At 41.3% G+C, this 18827-nt stretch overlaps 1 protein-coding gene across 6 annotated transcripts in view; it reads right to left on the bottom strand.

Annotated features, from left to right (window-relative positions):
- The window catches only part of LOC144516758 (inositol 1,4,5-trisphosphate-gated calcium channel ITPR1), an 87286-nt gene that overhangs the window by 35062 nt on the left and 33397 nt on the right, over positions 1-18827 (bottom strand). For 3 of the 6 annotated variants that reach the window (XM_078248341.1, XM_078248343.1, XM_078248346.1), the window contains 3 exons: positions 11620-11667; positions 8253-8385; positions 5400-5587 (listed from right to left, as the gene is read on the bottom strand). In XM_078248341.1, the coding sequence (XP_078104467.1) occupies positions 5400-5587; positions 8253-8385; positions 11620-11667 (369 nt within the window). The remainder of the gene's footprint in view (positions 1-5399; positions 5588-8252; positions 8386-11619; positions 11668-18827) is intronic. The other 3 variants (XM_078248344.1, XM_078248345.1, XM_078248342.1) reach the window with 2 other exon arrangements.

Raw genomic sequence — 18827 nt, 5'->3', positions numbered from 1 at the left:
GTTTTGATATCACTTTAAAAGCAAGGACAAGAGTGGCGTGATGGAGGGATGACGTTATGGATGAAGTAACACATGGTGGTCAAGGAGAGAATGGAGTGGTAGTAACAGAGGAGATTGAAGGAGAGAGACAGAGGAGCATCTCAGGGGCCCCCTGCAATGTTGGGTAAACACAGTGCCTGTCTGTATCCATAGAGACAAATCCTGAGTGGAATGAGACGGAGAGGAGTGGGGAGAGGTGGGGGCGGACAACACTGAAAAACAAGGTCACAGCGCTTTCCCTTCTCTCCTTCCGTTCTGCAACTTGGCATCAACAAAAGGATGTTATGTAACAGCTATTTATACCCGCGCTCCCTTTCCCTCTCACCCTCCCTCTCATGTCAGGCAGCAGCACATGCATACCAAATGCAGCTCTGCTCTCCTCCATGTCCTTTTCTTCCTTTCTTTGCCTCTTCCTACTTTCCTCAAACCAGTCACCTCTCTCATTATTTTTCCACCTGAAAGAGAGTTTGTCTAATGCATTGTTTTGTTTTTGCAATATCAGTTAAATGCACCTGCAATGCAAAAGTTCTGGAAGGAAACAGAACAGCATGCCGTGTGGTTAGATGGCAGACGGCTGACGAGTGAAATGTCACAAGTCGCCATCCCACAACACAATTTACAGCTGTTTGAGCTCTCTCATAGCTGTCACAGAAGAGCTGCAACGCATCAGTGACAGACATTAAGAGAGGAGCAGTGAGGAGCCAACAAGTCTAGAAAGCACTAAATGCACTGACTGTAAAATATCCACGACTTCCAAGGACATCTGTGCAATAGCTTTGCACGACAGCAGAACAAGAGGGTATGTGTACATTTGTGGTTTATTTCTGTGCGCTATGTAGGTCATGAGTAAATAGTTAACAGGATATCCAAGACCCAACAGGTGCTCAGCTCAGCATGCCAGATGAAGACACTGACAAAAAACCAACCCCTATCCTTGGAGTGCTTTCTTGAAGAGAGCAGAGAGCAAATGTTTTCTCTCATGGTGTAAAGCCCCTTTTCCACCGCAGGAACTTTCCCCAGGGACTAGGACCCTTTTGAGGAACTCATTGCAACTGCAGAGACCAGGGTCTAAATTAAGTTCTGGGGCCATTTTACCCCCCCAAAAGTAGCTGCTCGGGGGTAGTACTTTCTGAAAGTACAGAAACCTTGTACTGGAAATTGCAAAGATGACCGTCACTGATTGGTCAAGCACACACAGTGCTGCTGCTTCAACTCGCCTACTGCTTCATTCATAAAAAAAGGAAATACACAGTATACAACCTTTTTCCTTGTTTGATAACATTAAAAGTAAAGTTAAGATTTGCTGTCGGCTTCCCAACTCATTTTAAAAAAGACAGAGAGAAAAAGAGTGAGAGAGAATGCTGTGAATGAGATAAATTGTTAAATTGTAAAAACAATTTCACGTTATTTTTTCACAGTGGTTACTTTTTAAAGCACAAATAATAATGTGGAAACGGATGATTTGTTTTATTTTCCTCCTCTGCATTTTATTCATTACATCCAACATGCAGCAGTAAATATCGTCTCAGTGAGACAAAACATAAGTATGTTTTCCTTTTTTTTTTTTTTTTTCAGTTTTTTTTAGATGAAACAGACGGCCTCACTGAACTGCAGGCTGCGGAGTGTGTTCACCCCCGAGACCACCAGTAGCCTTCGTCCCGTCACGTTACTTTCATGTATGTCAGAGGACTCATTTGTCAATATTCACGAATCTTTAGACCGCGGTGGAAAAGCAGATAACAATTGGCTGAAGAAACGTTTTACTTCCTTAAAAAGTTGTTCCAGGGACTAACAGTCCCAAGAACTTTGGGTGGAAAAGCAGCTTGTGGAAAAGGTATGTCTGATTTATGAATTTGAGCTTCAATCTGTCAGTGACAAGTATCTCACACTTCTGTTTTACTTTCTTTTTTTTTCAAAAAAAATTTAGGAAATTATCCAGTAACTCAAAGAACACAAGTATTTGTACTATGTGGCAAAATTCTAGCAATGCATACAGAGTAGTTCCCCCCAAAAGAAACCTTCCTTTTCAGAAAAAAAACGTAAGAATGCAAGGGGTAGAGGAGCTTCAGTTTCTCTTCAATCCCCTCTGTGTTCCCCCGTCCCTCCGCCCTCTCTCCCCACTGCCCCAGTTCCGGAGGCCCAGCATGACCCAGTTTGGGCCGGCAAGAGAGCGTGAGGGAGCAGGAGAGAGGCTGGAATGTTTTGAGGGCTGAGACATTCCTCATTGTTCATTCACACAGGCCTTATGTAACGCAGACGGATCACGTGACGTAGCTCTGCAGCAGTCGTGGGAAGCCAAAGCATTATCTCCACCACAGTGGCTTCCTCGCTCTGAACTGATTATGCAAGCCCCATGCTTACACAACAACAACAACAACAACAACAACACACAGACAGACGATGTTGGGGATTAACAACAGCAACAGACAGAGAGACATGAAAAAGAGAGAAAGATAGAGATAGATGGGTTAGGAGTGGCTCAGGTTAAAGCTAACAGGTAAAGAACATAAAGGGCCCTATTTTAACGATCTAAGCGCACGGCGGGAAGTGCATGGCGCAGGTGCGTTTAGGGCGTGTCCAAATCCACTTTTGCTAGTTTGACAGCAGAAAAAAGGGTCAGTGCACCGGTGTGCCAGTTTAGCTGGTGATCATGTTAACTGGTGATATTTGCATAAAAATCAGTGAATATTCAACAAGGCCCTGCCTACTTTTTAAGAGCGTTCTGCTCTGCCTCCGCCCCTCGGGTGCCAGAGTTTCACATTTTCACGAAGTGTTTGCAAGTGAGACAAAATAATGATATCGCTGAAAACATCACCAGTTCATGTGTAATACATGTCCGTTTAAGCATTATCCACACAAATACGACACATACTGTATGAACGGAAAAAAATAAAACGAAACAACGCACTAGAGATCTAGCTGGGATTTGAGCCTTGGATGTCATAGACAAAGAAGTTGACAGACTAGCTTCTACATCACCTATACCACTACACTATGCACTGCTGACATTTGGTGATTTCTATCTATATATTGGACTTTTAGTCTAAGTTAACACAGGTTAATATCAACAAAATGGCATGACCCCACTTAACACTTTATTCCGTTTTGGGAGTATGAATGAAACACGTCAGTCATGCGCAAACGTAATCATTTATCATCGTTATTGTGGGCCATCATACGAAGAATGTGTAGGCCTATCTCTTTCAACCTGTGCCACAAGTCAACTAATTATAGTTGTGTTTAATTTCATTACACTCATATTAGGGTATGGCTGTGTCGACCCAGAATTGTGATTTTTGTCTTATGGTAGCCTATACACTATTGTTATGACCATATGGCCATTGAATGTTTTGCAAGGTGCTGATCCTCGTTTTCTCTTGGGCGACTTAGTGTTATCTTAGTCTCGGTTAAGTTATGAAGTGAGTTGCAGCAAAAGTCTAGTGATTTGAAGTGAAGAACATATGAAGCTTATTTTCTCTGAGTTTGACTTTTATTTATCCCACACATAATTTGTTGGCCTACTTTGATGACACAAAATGGTCATTATGGTATATGATTACAAAACTTTGATGTACTGAGAGAGTTTGATAACATTCAGATGTTGCCGTTTCAGATTCCTAATAGAGGTCTAATGAAATTAAAGACAACTATAATCAGTTGACTTGTGGCACAGGTTGAAAGAAATTTCTGCTGAGATAGACCTACACATTCTTCGTATGAGATGGCCCACAATAACAATGATAAATGATCACGTTTGCGCATGACTGACGTGTTTCATTTTTACCCCCAAAACGGAATAAAGTGTTAAGTGGGGTCATGCCAGTTTGTTGTACATCAGTTAGGTTTTGGTATGTGAGGCAAAGATGAACCTACTTTACTGTTCCGAGGCTTGCATTTGCCCATGTTAAATTGTGAGATCACCAGTTAACATGGGCGTATATTTCTCTCATATGTTAACCTGTGTTAACTTAGACTAAAAGTCCAATACATAGATAGAAATCACAAAATCATTTCAGCGGTGCATAGTGTAGTGGTATAGATGATGTAGAAGCTAGCCTGTCAACTTCTTTGTCCATGACATCCAAGGTTCGAATCCCAGCTAGATCTCTAGTGCGTCGTTTTGTTTTATTTTTTTCCGTTCATACAGTATGTGTCGTATTTGTGTGTATAATGCTTAAACGGACATGTATTACACATAAACTGGTGATGGGTGATGTTTTCAGCAATATCCATTATTTTGTCTCACTTACAAACACTTCGTGAAAATGTGAAACTCTGGCACCCGAGGGGCGAAGGCTGAGCAGAACGTTCTTAAAAAGTAGGCAGGGCCTTGTTGAATATTCACTGATTTTATGCAAATATCACCAGTTAACATGATCACCAGCTAAACTGGCACACTGGGCGCATGGTTCAAAAAGGTTGTACTTTGTGTCTTCATTAATTCATAGGTGTGTTTTGGGCGTAACATGTAATAAACCAATCAGAATGTCATCTCCCATTCCCTTTATAAGCCAGGCGTGTTTGTACCTTGGCGCATTGCTATTATGCTATTTTTATTATTACTAATTTGCTGTTAAAATAACAATGAAATGCTGCGCTATTGACTTTAGACCTGGTTTTTGTTGGTCAATGGCACGATCACTTCCCGCTGCCTCAAGATAGCAATACGCCAATAATTCACTTGAACACACCTCCCTGTAAGACCAGTACGCCCATGGGCGCAAAGATGGGCGCAGGTGCATTTGCCATTTAAACGACGCGGGCATTGGACGGGAAATTGACAACTGTGTCGGTCTTAAACTAGCAAACACGCTTGCGTCGGGTTTTGCGCTGCGCATAGTACAAGATAGGACCCTAATTGTTGATCGCCTAATGTACACATCAGCCCAAAGAAAATCCAGAATATTTTTTAATATACTAATCTACAAACTACTGACATGATTAGCAGCTGGTCTGGCCTTTTAGCCAAATGATGTGTGCTAGATATAAGGGGGAGAAGAGCCATGGTCATGTATATGTGCAGCTATAGTGGCCCAGTGACCCACATACTGTAGATCATCTTGTAATGAAAACCATCCAAGGCACATTGTGTTCTTGTCACTGACCGAATTGTAGCAGATCATCTACAGATGCAGGGCGGGATAAACTGAGCCTTTACATAGATAACAGCCCATGAACTTAAAACACTGCAGATCAGTTACACTAAGTGAAATAGGTAAGTGTGTCATTTGTATTATTTTACAATAATCTAGATTCAGACATGTTATAACAAATATACCAAGTAGACAGTGGACACAAGGATGTCACTTCAGTTTCCACTTTCCCTTATTGTATGGTAAGAGATTCGGGGGTTAACTGACCTGGATGGTGGTGTTTCCACCTTCCAGCAAAGCAATAGCCAGCAGGATGCTTTCTTGAAAGACGCGGTCACTAGTGGTGTTCATGATGAGGTCAATGACCAGGTCAGAGGCTCCCTCTTTGTCCAGGTGACACTGTACCTCTGACAGGCTCATTTCCCCACGACTCAGGCCCCCAGGACCCCCTAATGCTGCAAGACAGAGACAGAGTGACAGGCCAGATCAGAATCAGATGTATCTGACAAGATTAATACCTTCCAAGGTCCATTCAGACTATATATCAAATCGGTACAATGAAGGAAAAAAAAACAAAAACATACTACATTACTTTAGTAATACAGTAGCATCTTATATTACAATATTTGCAAATGCAGAAGCCTGATACATTTTGTATTCATCTACATATTTTATAATTGTTCTCATTTTAGCCTGGCCCTTGAACGTAGGGCTTTTTTTTTTTTTTATACTAAAGATAACTAAAATAACTATATAATTCTGTAAGCAAAAATTTGTTTCATTTCATTTTTTTGCAAAACTTGATATTGACACAATGATTAGACACAATATTGCACAGAGAAACCTAAATTTAAAAGTAGGAAAAATATATGATTCCTTTAAATCATACAGGGCAAGACATTTTTTGATCCAGGACAGATCTTGTTACATATGGGATTCTCTGCCTGGCTCGTTTCTGCAACACGTGCAAAGGCTGTTTTCATGGGAAGTAGCAGCCGGTCACCTAGCAACAGCGAAAGGTGGATCACACGGGGGGGGGGAGGCATATACTTCCTGTAGTCTTGGTGCGCATGGGAAAGATGGTGAACCTGGAACCCGGGTGACTTTCTCTGCGTCTTTGAGTTCAGTCAAAAATAAAATATCAACATTTGGCTCTTTCATCAGAAATTACTTTATGGCGTCACACCCATGTTACACTGAATGTTAAAATACTACCTTTCGTGCCACAGCAGACAACAAGCCATTTTGGTTACTAGGTCAATATGGCAGCACTGAATTTATATATAAAAAAACAAACACTCACAGCGACTTCCGGTTATGGCGGCTTGGTGCTCTGTTGCTAATCCTAAAATAAATACTACTTAGACAATCCCAATTAGAGTAAAAGCAACACAACTTGAAGCAATACAGGTGGTGATTATGCGGGGAAAAGTAACCAAGGACAAATATAAAACAGCTGATGAAGAAAACGAGGCGGTGGATTCCGACAAAGAAAGAGGTGCTGGCCTACGCGTTGGGTACTGACCGCGCTGAAATCATGGACAACCCCTGCACATTGGACATCATGAAAGCTTTACAGTCATTCAAACAAGATTTTCACTATGAGATGGATGGTGTACGGACAGCAATTAAAAATGTTCAAGCCATGTTCAATATTGTAGGGTTAACAATTGGTGCTTTCACAAAATATTTACACTATGACATTTTTTAATAATCATCAATAATGTGGATATAGTGGCCAGGTGGTTAAAGACAAATAATAGAACAGCTAGAACAGTCTTGTAATTATGTCACGTTACTGTAATGCAGCCATTAAAACCAGGAAAAGACAACACTTATGCCATATTACGATATCCAAAATCTAAGACGATATCTAATCTCATATATCGATATCGATATATTGCTCAGCACTAACCTTAAGGTCTTCTTGCTTTATTCTCCATGGCAGTCTCAAAACACGATAAAACAATTAAAAGAGGGTGTATGAGGAAATCTGGAAACCATTTCACCAATTTATAAAAAAAAAGGAGACATAGGGGAGCTTCTACAGAGGGATAATGTGGGACAGGATACCTAGTATTCAAATAGGTGGTGAACCCCAGAAGGGAAAGGGACTGAGGCATGTCATGGAGGGTGATAGCAAAGGTGCAATTCTTATTTATTTTTGTATTTATGCATATGGTAACTTTGCTAGTGGTGCCATTGTTCTGTGCATGTGATACTGTCATATACCTGTAGTTTTCATTTTCTTTTTTGGCTCTTGTGGTACAGCAGATGTTGGGAGAGAGATTTTGTTATGGGCTGGGACGGGGGGGTTGTTAAAAATGTACTAATGAAAAATCTATAAAAAACATTGTAAAAAAAAAACTAAACAAAAAAAAAAACACTCAGCTTATATCATTGGCACCAATATGTCCTCCAAAATCTATGTGCAGATACAATGTTACATCATACATGTTACATATCAGAGCCAATAACAAAAAAGTAGTTGGAGAAATTCAGTACTCAGTATTTTGACTGCAGATACTAACACAATGACCGCACTATCAGGTAGTGATAAGAGTGTTGTGCTCTGCGTGCTCAAAGGGCACACAGCACAACTCTGGAGCTGATAACCGGCTCAGGGCCAGACAGAGTCCCATCCTTATATAACATTATTGAGAGAGAAAAAACGGGCTTTACTATGACTTTGAGGGCAAAAAACATTTTGGCCAACAAAAAGAAAAAAGTTTATCTAGACTTTGACCCCTGATGGTAGTTGTAGTCATTACTGGCAGCAAAGTCATGCTTCTCTTTAGCAGAGGGTTTTGGTTAATGCTTCACAGAAACAGATCAATTAGAGATGTTGAAATCAGTGTTTTTGTGGCTTTGTGTGCGCCAACTAAACTACATGACGTCCTGCTGTAAAGATTTAACAACAATCCTCTGTGTTTGGTGTCGAAAATGAGCGATGGTGTTTTACGACCCCCCAACGTCTCCCTCCAGGCAGTGCTGCAACCGTTGACTTCAAGGCACCTAACCCTATCCTTAACCCTAACCCTAACCATAGCCTAATCCTATTCCAATTGAACGTTGGGGGCTTAAAACACCGATAAACAAAATGAGCAACAGCTGTCCCACCTGATTGGATTTTGCTGGATCCTACCGGACTGAGGGGGCCATTGGTAAATGACGTCAGGCTGTCCCTCCGCCCACCACTTCGATGGAAGTTGCCATAGTAACGGTTCACCAGAATCTGTCTCAGTGCCTCGCCCTATGAGAGGAAAAGAAAGGGAAGGATGTAATGATGTCATGTTAGCAACAGGGAGTGAGGAGATGTATAACAGGGACAGCATGCATCACCAATTATATATTGTGCATTTTAGATGCACATTAAGACACCAGAACACACCCACTAACCTTTAAGAAAATAAATAAGACCACGCTCTGTAATACATAGTTTTGGAGAAACTCCATATCAACTTTTCATTTTAAACACTGAATTTAAAGAATTCCTAAATTTCTATGCAAGAAAAACTTGCAGACATACATTAACCTAAAGTTGATTTCATTCACCACCCACATTAGGTTTATCAGCAGCAGTAGTGACCCTGTGTAGTGACAATGTGAGGTCCCGGTGTTCACTTAGACAGACCTGGGGCCAGCCCTCCTACACTGTGACTCATCCAATGTTGAGCAGTCGGCAGCACAATGTTGCTGTTGTCATGGCAACCACAGGCCATAGCTACCTACAGACCTCCCATGGGATAAATTGAAGAGAATGAAAGAGTTTTTTGTGTGTTCGTGCATGATTATGTGCAAATCATTGTCAACTGGGGGTGGTCCATGATAGACGACAGCGACATTATGTAAGCTCCACTCTGGAGGTCAACATTAATTTACGTAGGAGGTGTGAAGAACACTATTCTCATCTTTTATTGGCAGGAGGTTAGTCAACTGTATGTACTGTGTGTACCAGCACGGTATGATCAGTTGCAGTCAGAAGATGATTCCGTGGGGTCTCATTTATAAATCTGTGCGTAGGATCCTTACTAAAAGTGTACGTACGCCCAAAAGTCAAAAATGGCGTACGCCAAAACAAATTCAGATTTATAAAACCGTGCGTATGCACATCTACAAGCAATGTTCCCTTTATAAATCACAGATTACACACAAGTATGCGTACGTGAATCAGCGTCTGTCCGAGCCCGGCCCGCGTCCGACAGAGCAGTAACCGAACCCGGCCCGAGTCCAACAGGCATTAAGATATTTATGTCCGAGCCCAACACAGTTAAAATCTCATTTTTTTCCTCATACTAATGACACATGTATGTTTGTTTGTGTGGACTGCCCGCTTTTATTAAGCAACTGTAGGAAGGCATTTGGAAATGTCAACAGATGAGCGCATCAGCGCACACGGGGCAAGAAGCGCACGTTAACACAGGCGCGCACCTACATAATAAGTTTTTTTACATTTAAAATGTTCAATACCTTATCTGATGTGACCGAACCCGAACATCATTTCTAAATATTTGTCCGAACCCGGCCCGGCCCATTGGGTACCGTCGGGTCCTGACGGGCTCGGTTCGGGTATCCATCCTCTAGTACACGCCCATTTTTAACCATAAATAGTCAATGTAAAGCACCTTGTGAATGCTGATCAGTATGTTAATGACCCTGGCAGTTGTTCTTTCGTTATGACGAATCATGACGACTGGCGGGGAAAAAGCAAAACATTTCTCAGACGCTGGTGAATTGCTGCAAATTGAATTATAAATTTGGCCTGTTCTCGCACAGTGTAGGGAAACCTGATCTATAGACTACCTATATTAATAATACCTTCCAAAACAGCAGCCATTTCGGCACTCGGGGACATCTTCGATATACCAGATCTATATGATAAGATTTAACATAACTATATATTATAGGCTATCCAAACAAGCCTTAGTGATAAAGTTGAAGATTATATATAATATTTATATAAAATACTTAGCTGTCTGACATTTCCCTCTGGAAACAGCCGGTTGCCCCCAGAGTGGCAAGGACCTGTATTTGGACCGGGATGGTACGTTTCTGGCGCGTTGCCCTCTCTACTGGCCCCAATTCAGTACATAGATCCAAAAGCACAGCTTTAGGGAATTTAAATCGGCATATTAGCCAGTCATCATCATGGTCCCTGAAGTCTATTTCTCTCCTGTTTCTTCCATTGGCGTAGTCCTCCTGCAGGGCCAGCAGTGCCATCATGCAGCATTACGCACGGGTTCACCGCAGTACATGTTTACAACCATTTGCGATTGTTAACACATTGCCAAAATCACAGCATCAACTAGTGGTATCCCCAACCCTGAGATACAATTTGAAGACAAAAGTGTAATAGGCAAACACACTTTTCTTCATGCAGGTTTTGTCACAAACAGTATTAAAGTTAGGACTGATAACAAAGAGATTAAGTGTATCGATTGCGCGAGAGCTTAACGGCTGTATTTCCAAACTTTGACATTTGATGATATATGCACAGTATTAAAGACAGATATTTAGTTATTTACACTGTGTTCTGCAGTTATCTAATGCTAGGGTATTTAAATGCTATCCTGTATTCCATGCAGTCGGGCGCACTCCTCCTCCTGCGCGCCGTAGCGGACAATGTGACGATGAGACAGCGCCAATTAAACGTTAAGAACGAATTTTTATTAAAGATTTGAGTTGGATTTTACAAGGTGTTTATGGAACAAGAATCACTCAGTACAAGCGCAAATAGCACTGCTGGATTTAATCTTCACGGTGACGTGGATGATATGGAGTGAAAAAATGTGCGTGAGGCATCAATACTTTAACATATCGTTATTCCCACATTTACTTTCTGCAGTCTGACTTCAGTTCACCACCTCACCATCTGCGTCGCCAATTCCCTTGTCTCCAAAATGTGCGTACGCATGGGTCAGAGTTTGCGTGGAGGCCCGCACATTCTCCCGTCAGGTTTGTTTTTTATAAATCACAACCTTTGCATGGGAAGTGGCGTACGCACATTTTCAGCCCCGTTTTGTACGTACGCCACGTTTATAAATGAGACCCCTGCTTGCTAAATAATGTTCATCTCTTGGAGACGATAATTCTATATTGATGAACTGAAATTTCAACAATCAATATTGTTATTCTGGAATATCAATACTAGAGCTTGACTGTTTAATGGAAACACCTGAGGCTCTGTAAAGTCCCTGCATTTTCATAAACACCATTAGAGAAAGGAGGCAGAGGGAAATATGGTGTAAAAGTTATTACAATGGTTTTCTTTTTTCCCTTCAGTTAAAGATTAGTTAGCTTAGCTGTGACTGGGTGGTTAGGTGTTACTAAAGCAGTGAAGGGAAGTGAGCAGAAACACAAAAAGCTGGAAAAAGACACAAAAAAAAGGGAATTTTTCATTCAAGATGCACAACCGCTGATATCTCACTCTGAATCTCTGAAGTATTGACGTTTTGAGTTAAGCTGCCCTGCTGTTTCAAGTACCTACCCTCTTCTGGTCCTCCAACAGCTTCTCAGGCTGGTTCTGATCCAGCTGCTGGGTGCATTGAGGAGTGTGAGCATAGTGGTCCAACAGATACAAACACAGGGTTAGTATTCATGCAGGCCATTATCAAGTTAATAACCACATTGTGCACCAGTTCAAGTGTTTTAAGCGGCCATGCAAAGGTTTGCTCGGTATGAATTGCCATGCATGTACTGCTATGTTAGAAACCAGGGAAGCATTATGGTTGTGGAGGGTTTAGAGAGCTGAGACAGGAGATGTGTACAGTGTTGACTATTAATACCGTTTATCAAATGTTAAAAGACATGCCCAGTGTGAATTTTCCAAATTCCCTTAACATCATTGTAAATTATGTTTCTTATGTTTTGACCACCTTAAGAGACATTTGCTTTTTATCTTCACTAACCCCGATTTAAAATGTTCAAGTTGCTGTCTAAGGGTAAGTTAGGCATTTTGGGATATATACCGAAATATACTCATTCGCTTTCTTCCCCAGAGTTAGATGGGAAGATCAATACCACTTTCATGTCCATATGGTAAATATGAAGCTGGAGCTACAGCAATAGCAGCCGCTAAGCTTAGCAAAAAGACTGGAAACGGGGGAAACAGCTAGCCTGACTCTGCTCAAAGGCAAAACAGCATTTCTAAAGCTCACTGATTAACATATGATCTCTTACAAGAACCGAAGTGTAAAAATAATAAATGTGGTTTTATGTTGGTATTTCTTGGGCGCAGTTGCTTCCTGGAGTCTGTGCTATTCACGGTGACGATAAGACTCAAGCAAGTCAAGAACTTGAATAAGCGTATTTTCCGAAACGTCAAACTGTTCTTTTAACATTTAAGTCAAACTGAGTAAAAATCTGAAATTGATCCCATTTATTTTGGTTTTGTTTGTTATGTAAATTAATTAGTTATCGTAAAAAAAATCAAACAAAAGGTTGAACGAACACAGGTCTCCTAGGTGAAAGTTACGCGTTTGTTTGACCCAACAATCCACCCTGACATCCATCCATCCATCCATCCATCCACCCTGACATCCATCCATCCATCCATCCATCCACCCTGACATCCATCCATCCATCCATCCACCCTGACATCCATCCACCCACCCATACATCCGGTCACAGTTTGGGGTCACTTAGAAATTTCCATTCCACTCCATTACAGACAGAATACCAGCTGAGATCAGTTGCATTGTTTTTTTAGGTACCTTTTTCAGGCCCTGGTTAAAAAAACAATGCAACTGATCTCAGCTGGTATTCTGTCTATAATGTAGTAGAATGGAAATTCCTTGACCGGGTGTGTGTGTGTGTGTGTGTGTGTGTGTGTGTGTGTGTGTGTGTGTGTGTGTGTGTGTGTGTATATATATATATATATATATATATATATATATATATATATATATATATATATATATACACACACACACACACCACATACATACATGATATGTATGTATGTATGTATGTATGTATGTATGTATGTATGTATGTATGTATGTATGTATGTATGTATGTATGAATGAGAGTATGCATGTACTGTATGTGGAAGTGCTTACTACTGGTATATATATGCATGTTGAAGTCAATTATTCCATTTTGGCCTGGGCGGCTTCTCATAGCAGATGACAGATTCTCAATTTAAGCCATGTTCTGAGCAATATGAAACACACAATACTCAAATGTAGACCACTGAGATTTGTTGTCTGTTGCATAATGGTTCACACAAACAATGGGAATTCAGATTAGACACCATTTGGCAAAAAGATAAAAAAAGGCAATGTTCCACATAATTTGTTATATGTAAAAGGACACAAGGGAGGCAGGCGAGAGGGTTAGAGTCCTCCAAAAGGAACCAGGCCACTAAACCAATGACACAGTGCTGTTTACAGTGGCCATCTGTCACCAAAAATATAGAGGGCAAGAGGCAGAGCCAGTGAAAGACAAGAGGGTGAGGGAGAGAATAACAAACACACAAGGATTAAAGGCGGAATCTGCAATTCTGAAGAAACATTGTTGATATTTGAACTTAACACCCAAACATATTCCCCTCCTGTCAGTGCTCCTTCAGAACGTATAGCATACGCCAGATTTACCGTCCCTCTCGCTCCCACTGCCTGCCTTTCTCTTTATACATCCATGGCCTTTCCCCTGTCCTGTGCATGAATAGTGTTCTGTGGCTTGGTCCAAGTCACTTTGTTTGTTTCCCATTTACAGAGCCAGGGCTGTGCATAAATAGCGCAAACACAGAACAGACAGCTAGTGGACCGTGAACAGATAAAAAAAAAAAAAAAAATAAAGTTACCAGTGTTTATCTATATAATGGAATGACTTTGGTGTGTACTTTTTGGAGGTTTGGACTTGAGCCACGTCAGTCAGACTCAAGTCATATATCTGATGTCTTTTTCGATCGACCAAAAATTCCCATGTAATTTAACCTTATCACTTTACCTGACATGTTAACTTCCCTGTTAGAAAGAAAGCATATGTCTCCCCTCAATTGGTGTCTAAAAATACCTCTCACTCGAACAACTGACAATCATGCTTGAGAGAAATAAGATATTTAGCTAGGTAACAACAAGGAAAACAAGGAATATGGTGCCATTAAAATACAACATGCTGTGTGTTGGAAGCCGCACACCATGCTAGTAAGTTACTTTGTGAACTACTAATGCGGATTTAAGGAAAAACCAACTTAAAGTGTCTAAACAAGACAAAAAATGCCACATACAGGTTTCTTAAACAGTACAGTACAAGCTGCAGTACACTCTAGATCCATAATTACACTGTATAGCTGCTCTGACAAAACACATCTCTGCAGAATCCCCTGCTCAAAAGCAACGGCTTCTACAGGCCCCAGCCCGACACAGAACATCTTGACCCCACAAATGAAATGCTCCCCAAACTCTAAAGCTCACTGTCCTTTGAAAACCATGTGTCAAGAGTTAATAAAAACAGGACCATTTCCAGCTTTGTGACAATGCATTTTTACCTCAGCCAAGGCGGTATTGTTTAGTTTGTCTGGCAGCAGGATTACTGAAAAACTACTGGCCTAGTTTTTTATGAAACTTGGTTGATGGGTGTAGTACAGGCCAAGGAAGAACCCATTAAGTTTTGGAGTGGATCTGCATCAGGGGGGCAGAATTTTTTCAATTTCATTAAAATTGCTAGATAGGGCATTTGTGATGCATTCATGTGGTGTTGGAATAATCGCAAAAAAATTAGTTGACAACTGTGAAAATTCACACTGCATTAACATTGTGAGATAGATAGATAGATAGATAGATAGAGAGAGAGAGAGAGAGATGGAGTTTGTCGGTCGATGAGTGGGTGGGGGGGCAAAAGCATAGTGAGGCAGAGAGAGAATGTGATATAGAAAGTGTGAAAAAAGAAAGGGAAAACACAGAAAATACTCGCCTAAATGCTTTGGAATACACAAAACACAATTAATGACATTTCATCACATATTATTTAGAAGCTACACTATTAAGTTGACCATGGATTTTTTTTCCCATGTTTATTACTTTTACTCAATTTACTAATAATATTTCCAGAACGTTCGTTGTCAAGCAAAAATTAAAGCTTATGACTTGTACTCGGCTTTGCACTCGTCTTGACTTCAGGCATGATTTTTTTTTTTTTGTGTCTTTAAACTCACTTTAGACAAGCACAACAACTGGTCTGATCTCGCCTAAAGACAACTTAGTGGAGCAGAGTTCAGTAGCAGTTCAGGGGGCCACACACTGGAGGAGCAACATCTTCTGTCTGTGGACATGGCCTCACTGTCACCACATCAAACCACAAAGCAATATGCTGATCAGAGTAAATATGTGTAGCTAATCTTCCCCGGTCTGACCATAGACACCACAGGGTAACCCCTCACAGCTGCCACATCCGCCCTGACTACAGTGCATTCCACCAAACTGGAAACTCCCCGGGGCAAACCCCTAATCAGTCTCACACCTCTCACTTCAACAATATGTGCACACACGCACAAAGAGTGCATTCTACATTATGTTTAGTTGTTTTTTCTGAAAGTGCATAAATAAACATGTGTTTGCGTCTTTGCAGGTTGAGACATGAGTCATGTTTAAACCAGTGGTGAATGACAAACGCTTGGGTTTACCACTCGGCTGCTGGTTATGTGCAGACAGAAAAGCAGACTAAATTAATTTAGTCTGTGCTTTGTCATTTTCATTGCAGCTGACCTACATCTATACAGGCACTGTAAAATGAATTGCTGTGAGTGTGGGAGAAAATGTGTCGAGTGGATAAAAAAGCGAGCCAGATGCCATTTTAAAATCTAAAAGTCGAAGAGAAAACATTTCTTCTAAATCCATCCACCGTTAAGCTTGCCATGGGACAAGTCAGGGAGGTGAAAGGGATGAAACATAACTTACTTACAACATGGAGGGCTTGCATAACTGCTTTGACTAGACCACACACACACACACACACACACACACACACACACACACACAAGGCCAGGTGAAGAGGGGAACCGGAGAGTAAAAGCCCAACACAAACTCCTCTCCTCTTATATAACTCTAACAGGCAAAGAGCAACACATTTAGCTGATAATCACCTCCCTGACATTTACATTGGGAGGCCAAAAATACATCTCATGCTATTATTTAAAAAAAGTGCATTGACACTAACTTCTTATGCAGGATACTACTGTGTAAACCTCCTTCATGTGACCCATTTAAGACAGGTTTCTTGTTAAACAAGTTCACACATTCACCCTGTTCCACTTTAAATCATTACTATGCTATCCCGCTTTACTCAAAGGGCGAAAGAGGAGACAAGAGCCAACTACGCACTTTCATATCACACCTACATTATCACTCACAGCCAACTTTATTAAGTTTACACAGCGTGGGTTTGCATCCATTTGAGAAAGCGTGAGTAGAAACGGGAGTATTTGGAGTAGTTGAGGAACTGTGTCACAATGATTTAGCGGGGCCATGAGGGGGAAAAGTGGAAGACTGGCACATGACAGCAGAGCTGCTTTTCATGTGTAGACAGATGGAGACAACATTTAACAGGTGTGTGTAGGGATCATCTCTCTCTCTCACAACGCCCCTCCACCCCCACCCTATTCCACCCCCAATATTTGACACACACACACACACACACACACACACACACACACACACACACACACACACACACACACAACCGTGCTAATTGTTACAACAATTAAAGTGTGGGGAAACAGCTCCTCCACACTTTCATTGGCAATTACTGCTGAAGGTCACATCAGTGGAGGGGCTGAGTTCCAGGAAAAAGAAAAAAAGCAAAAAGGTTATGCAACCTCAGCCCAGAGTTGGCAGGGGCCCAGGAATCGTGCAGCTCTCAGACAAGGAAAACTAGGACACAGCCTCAATGACTGCCACAGCCCCTCATATTCATCACACACACATACAGGGCACATACAGTCACAGTGCCCCCTATTGGCGCCTAAAGGAGATCCAGGGGAAACACCCTTCAAAAAGCTAAACATTGACAGACAATAAAATGATGAAAAGAAAAAGAGAGGGAAGGTGATGGGGCTTTTATGGATTTACTATCTTCAACTTTCTTTTCGTAAAACCAGACATGGCCAGTCTTCCCTGAAATCTTGGAAAGATGATGTATATGGAATGCCCGCTATCATTATAGTCTTGTAGTTTAATTTTGGTCAAGTTATTATGTCTCTTATTTTTCTTTATTTGTGTCTTTTTTATTTCTAATTATTATTAGCATATTTCTTTTTATATCTGTTATCTGTTTTCATGCTGTGTATACTGTAAGTGCAAAATAAAATGTGACATCAGTATTTGAAGGCAGGGTTGGTAATGTTGAAAAGCTAGCAAGATTTGAAAGTAGCATCTCCTTGGGGCTCGGTCTAACCCCTGCCCTCGGGGCTCCGACCCACAGACGCACACGAGCACCGCTGGGTTGCCGCTTCAGAGCAGAGCGGAGAAAGGAGCTCTAACAGAAAACACCGTTCACAAACTGCTCTAAGCAGCTCTGTTGTAGTCCAGCCTTTACTTCCGTGACGAACGTGCGTCACTTTGTAACACACGTTATAATGCTCGCCAATGTGCTAGCATGGCACTCCCTCATACTCTGCCTCTGACTGGCTGGTTGTCCTTACCTAGGTACTGCACATGTGCGACTCCCAACAAAGATGGAACAGAAGTGAGATGCCTCACTCTGTAGCTAAAACAGAGAGCTCAACACACAGGGTGAAAAGAGGAGCTGCAGCAATGTGCAATACAACAAAAATATGGTGTTTTTTGAAAATTAAACCATGTAAACCTATTCTGGTACAACCTCTAAATACAATTATGAACCTAAAGATGAGCATAATATGAGCACTTTAAAACAAACATGACTACTGTAAGCAATGTGGCGACGATGCGCATTGAGCTCAGGCTCGTACACGAGAGGGGTAAAGTACGCGCAGCGGCAAGGATGGATTTTTATTGGTTCATTCCAAGGCAGGCAGTGATTGGTGGACGTTTTTACAGGATTACAGCAGCTACAGATGACAGACCTTTTCGCTCCTTTTTCAGAGCCCAAAAGTTATTTATTGTTGTCGGGGAGTAAAGACCATTTCAAACAATATATAAAAAGGTTTATATTGGAAATAGTTACCAACCCCACCTTTAACTGGAATTGATGTTAAAATATACAGTAAGTATGTCCCAAAATGACTTTTACTTGATATGGTGCTTACATTGGGAGAAGGTAGAGCATATTCAGTAAATGCAGCACTGGCAGTTTGCCCAGCCAGCAAGTGAAACTTGGAATAACACAACTCTGTTGAGCAACACGCAGTCAGCTACAGCACTCATATCTCTCTCTTTTTTTTTTTTAAAGATTTTTTGGGGCTTTCCTGACTTTAATTTTGACAGGACAGCTAGGTGAGAAGGGGGAGAGAGAGGGGAAAGACATGCAGCAAATCATCACTTGTCAGATTTAAACCCTGGACCTCTGCGTCGAGGCATAAACCTCTCAGTATATGTGCACCTGCTCTACCCACTGAGCCAACCCGGCCACCTCTCTCATCATTTTCAGTTGATCTACACAGCAGTTTATGGCAGGAATCAGCCTACCACTGGTTGTTACCAGCTGTGGCTAAAGCCTCTGCTACTTACAACACACAGCCACAGCAGCTGCTACAGGACAGTTACAGAACAACTA

This window comes from Sander vitreus, chromosome 4 (genome assembly GCF_031162955.1).
Source record: "Sander vitreus isolate 19-12246 chromosome 4, sanVit1, whole genome shotgun sequence".
Taxonomy (NCBI): Eukaryota; Metazoa; Chordata; class Actinopteri; order Perciformes; family Percidae; genus Sander; species Sander vitreus.
The sequence above is the reverse complement of the archived record's forward strand: the minus strand, read 5'-3'. Positions and strand labels throughout refer to the sequence as shown.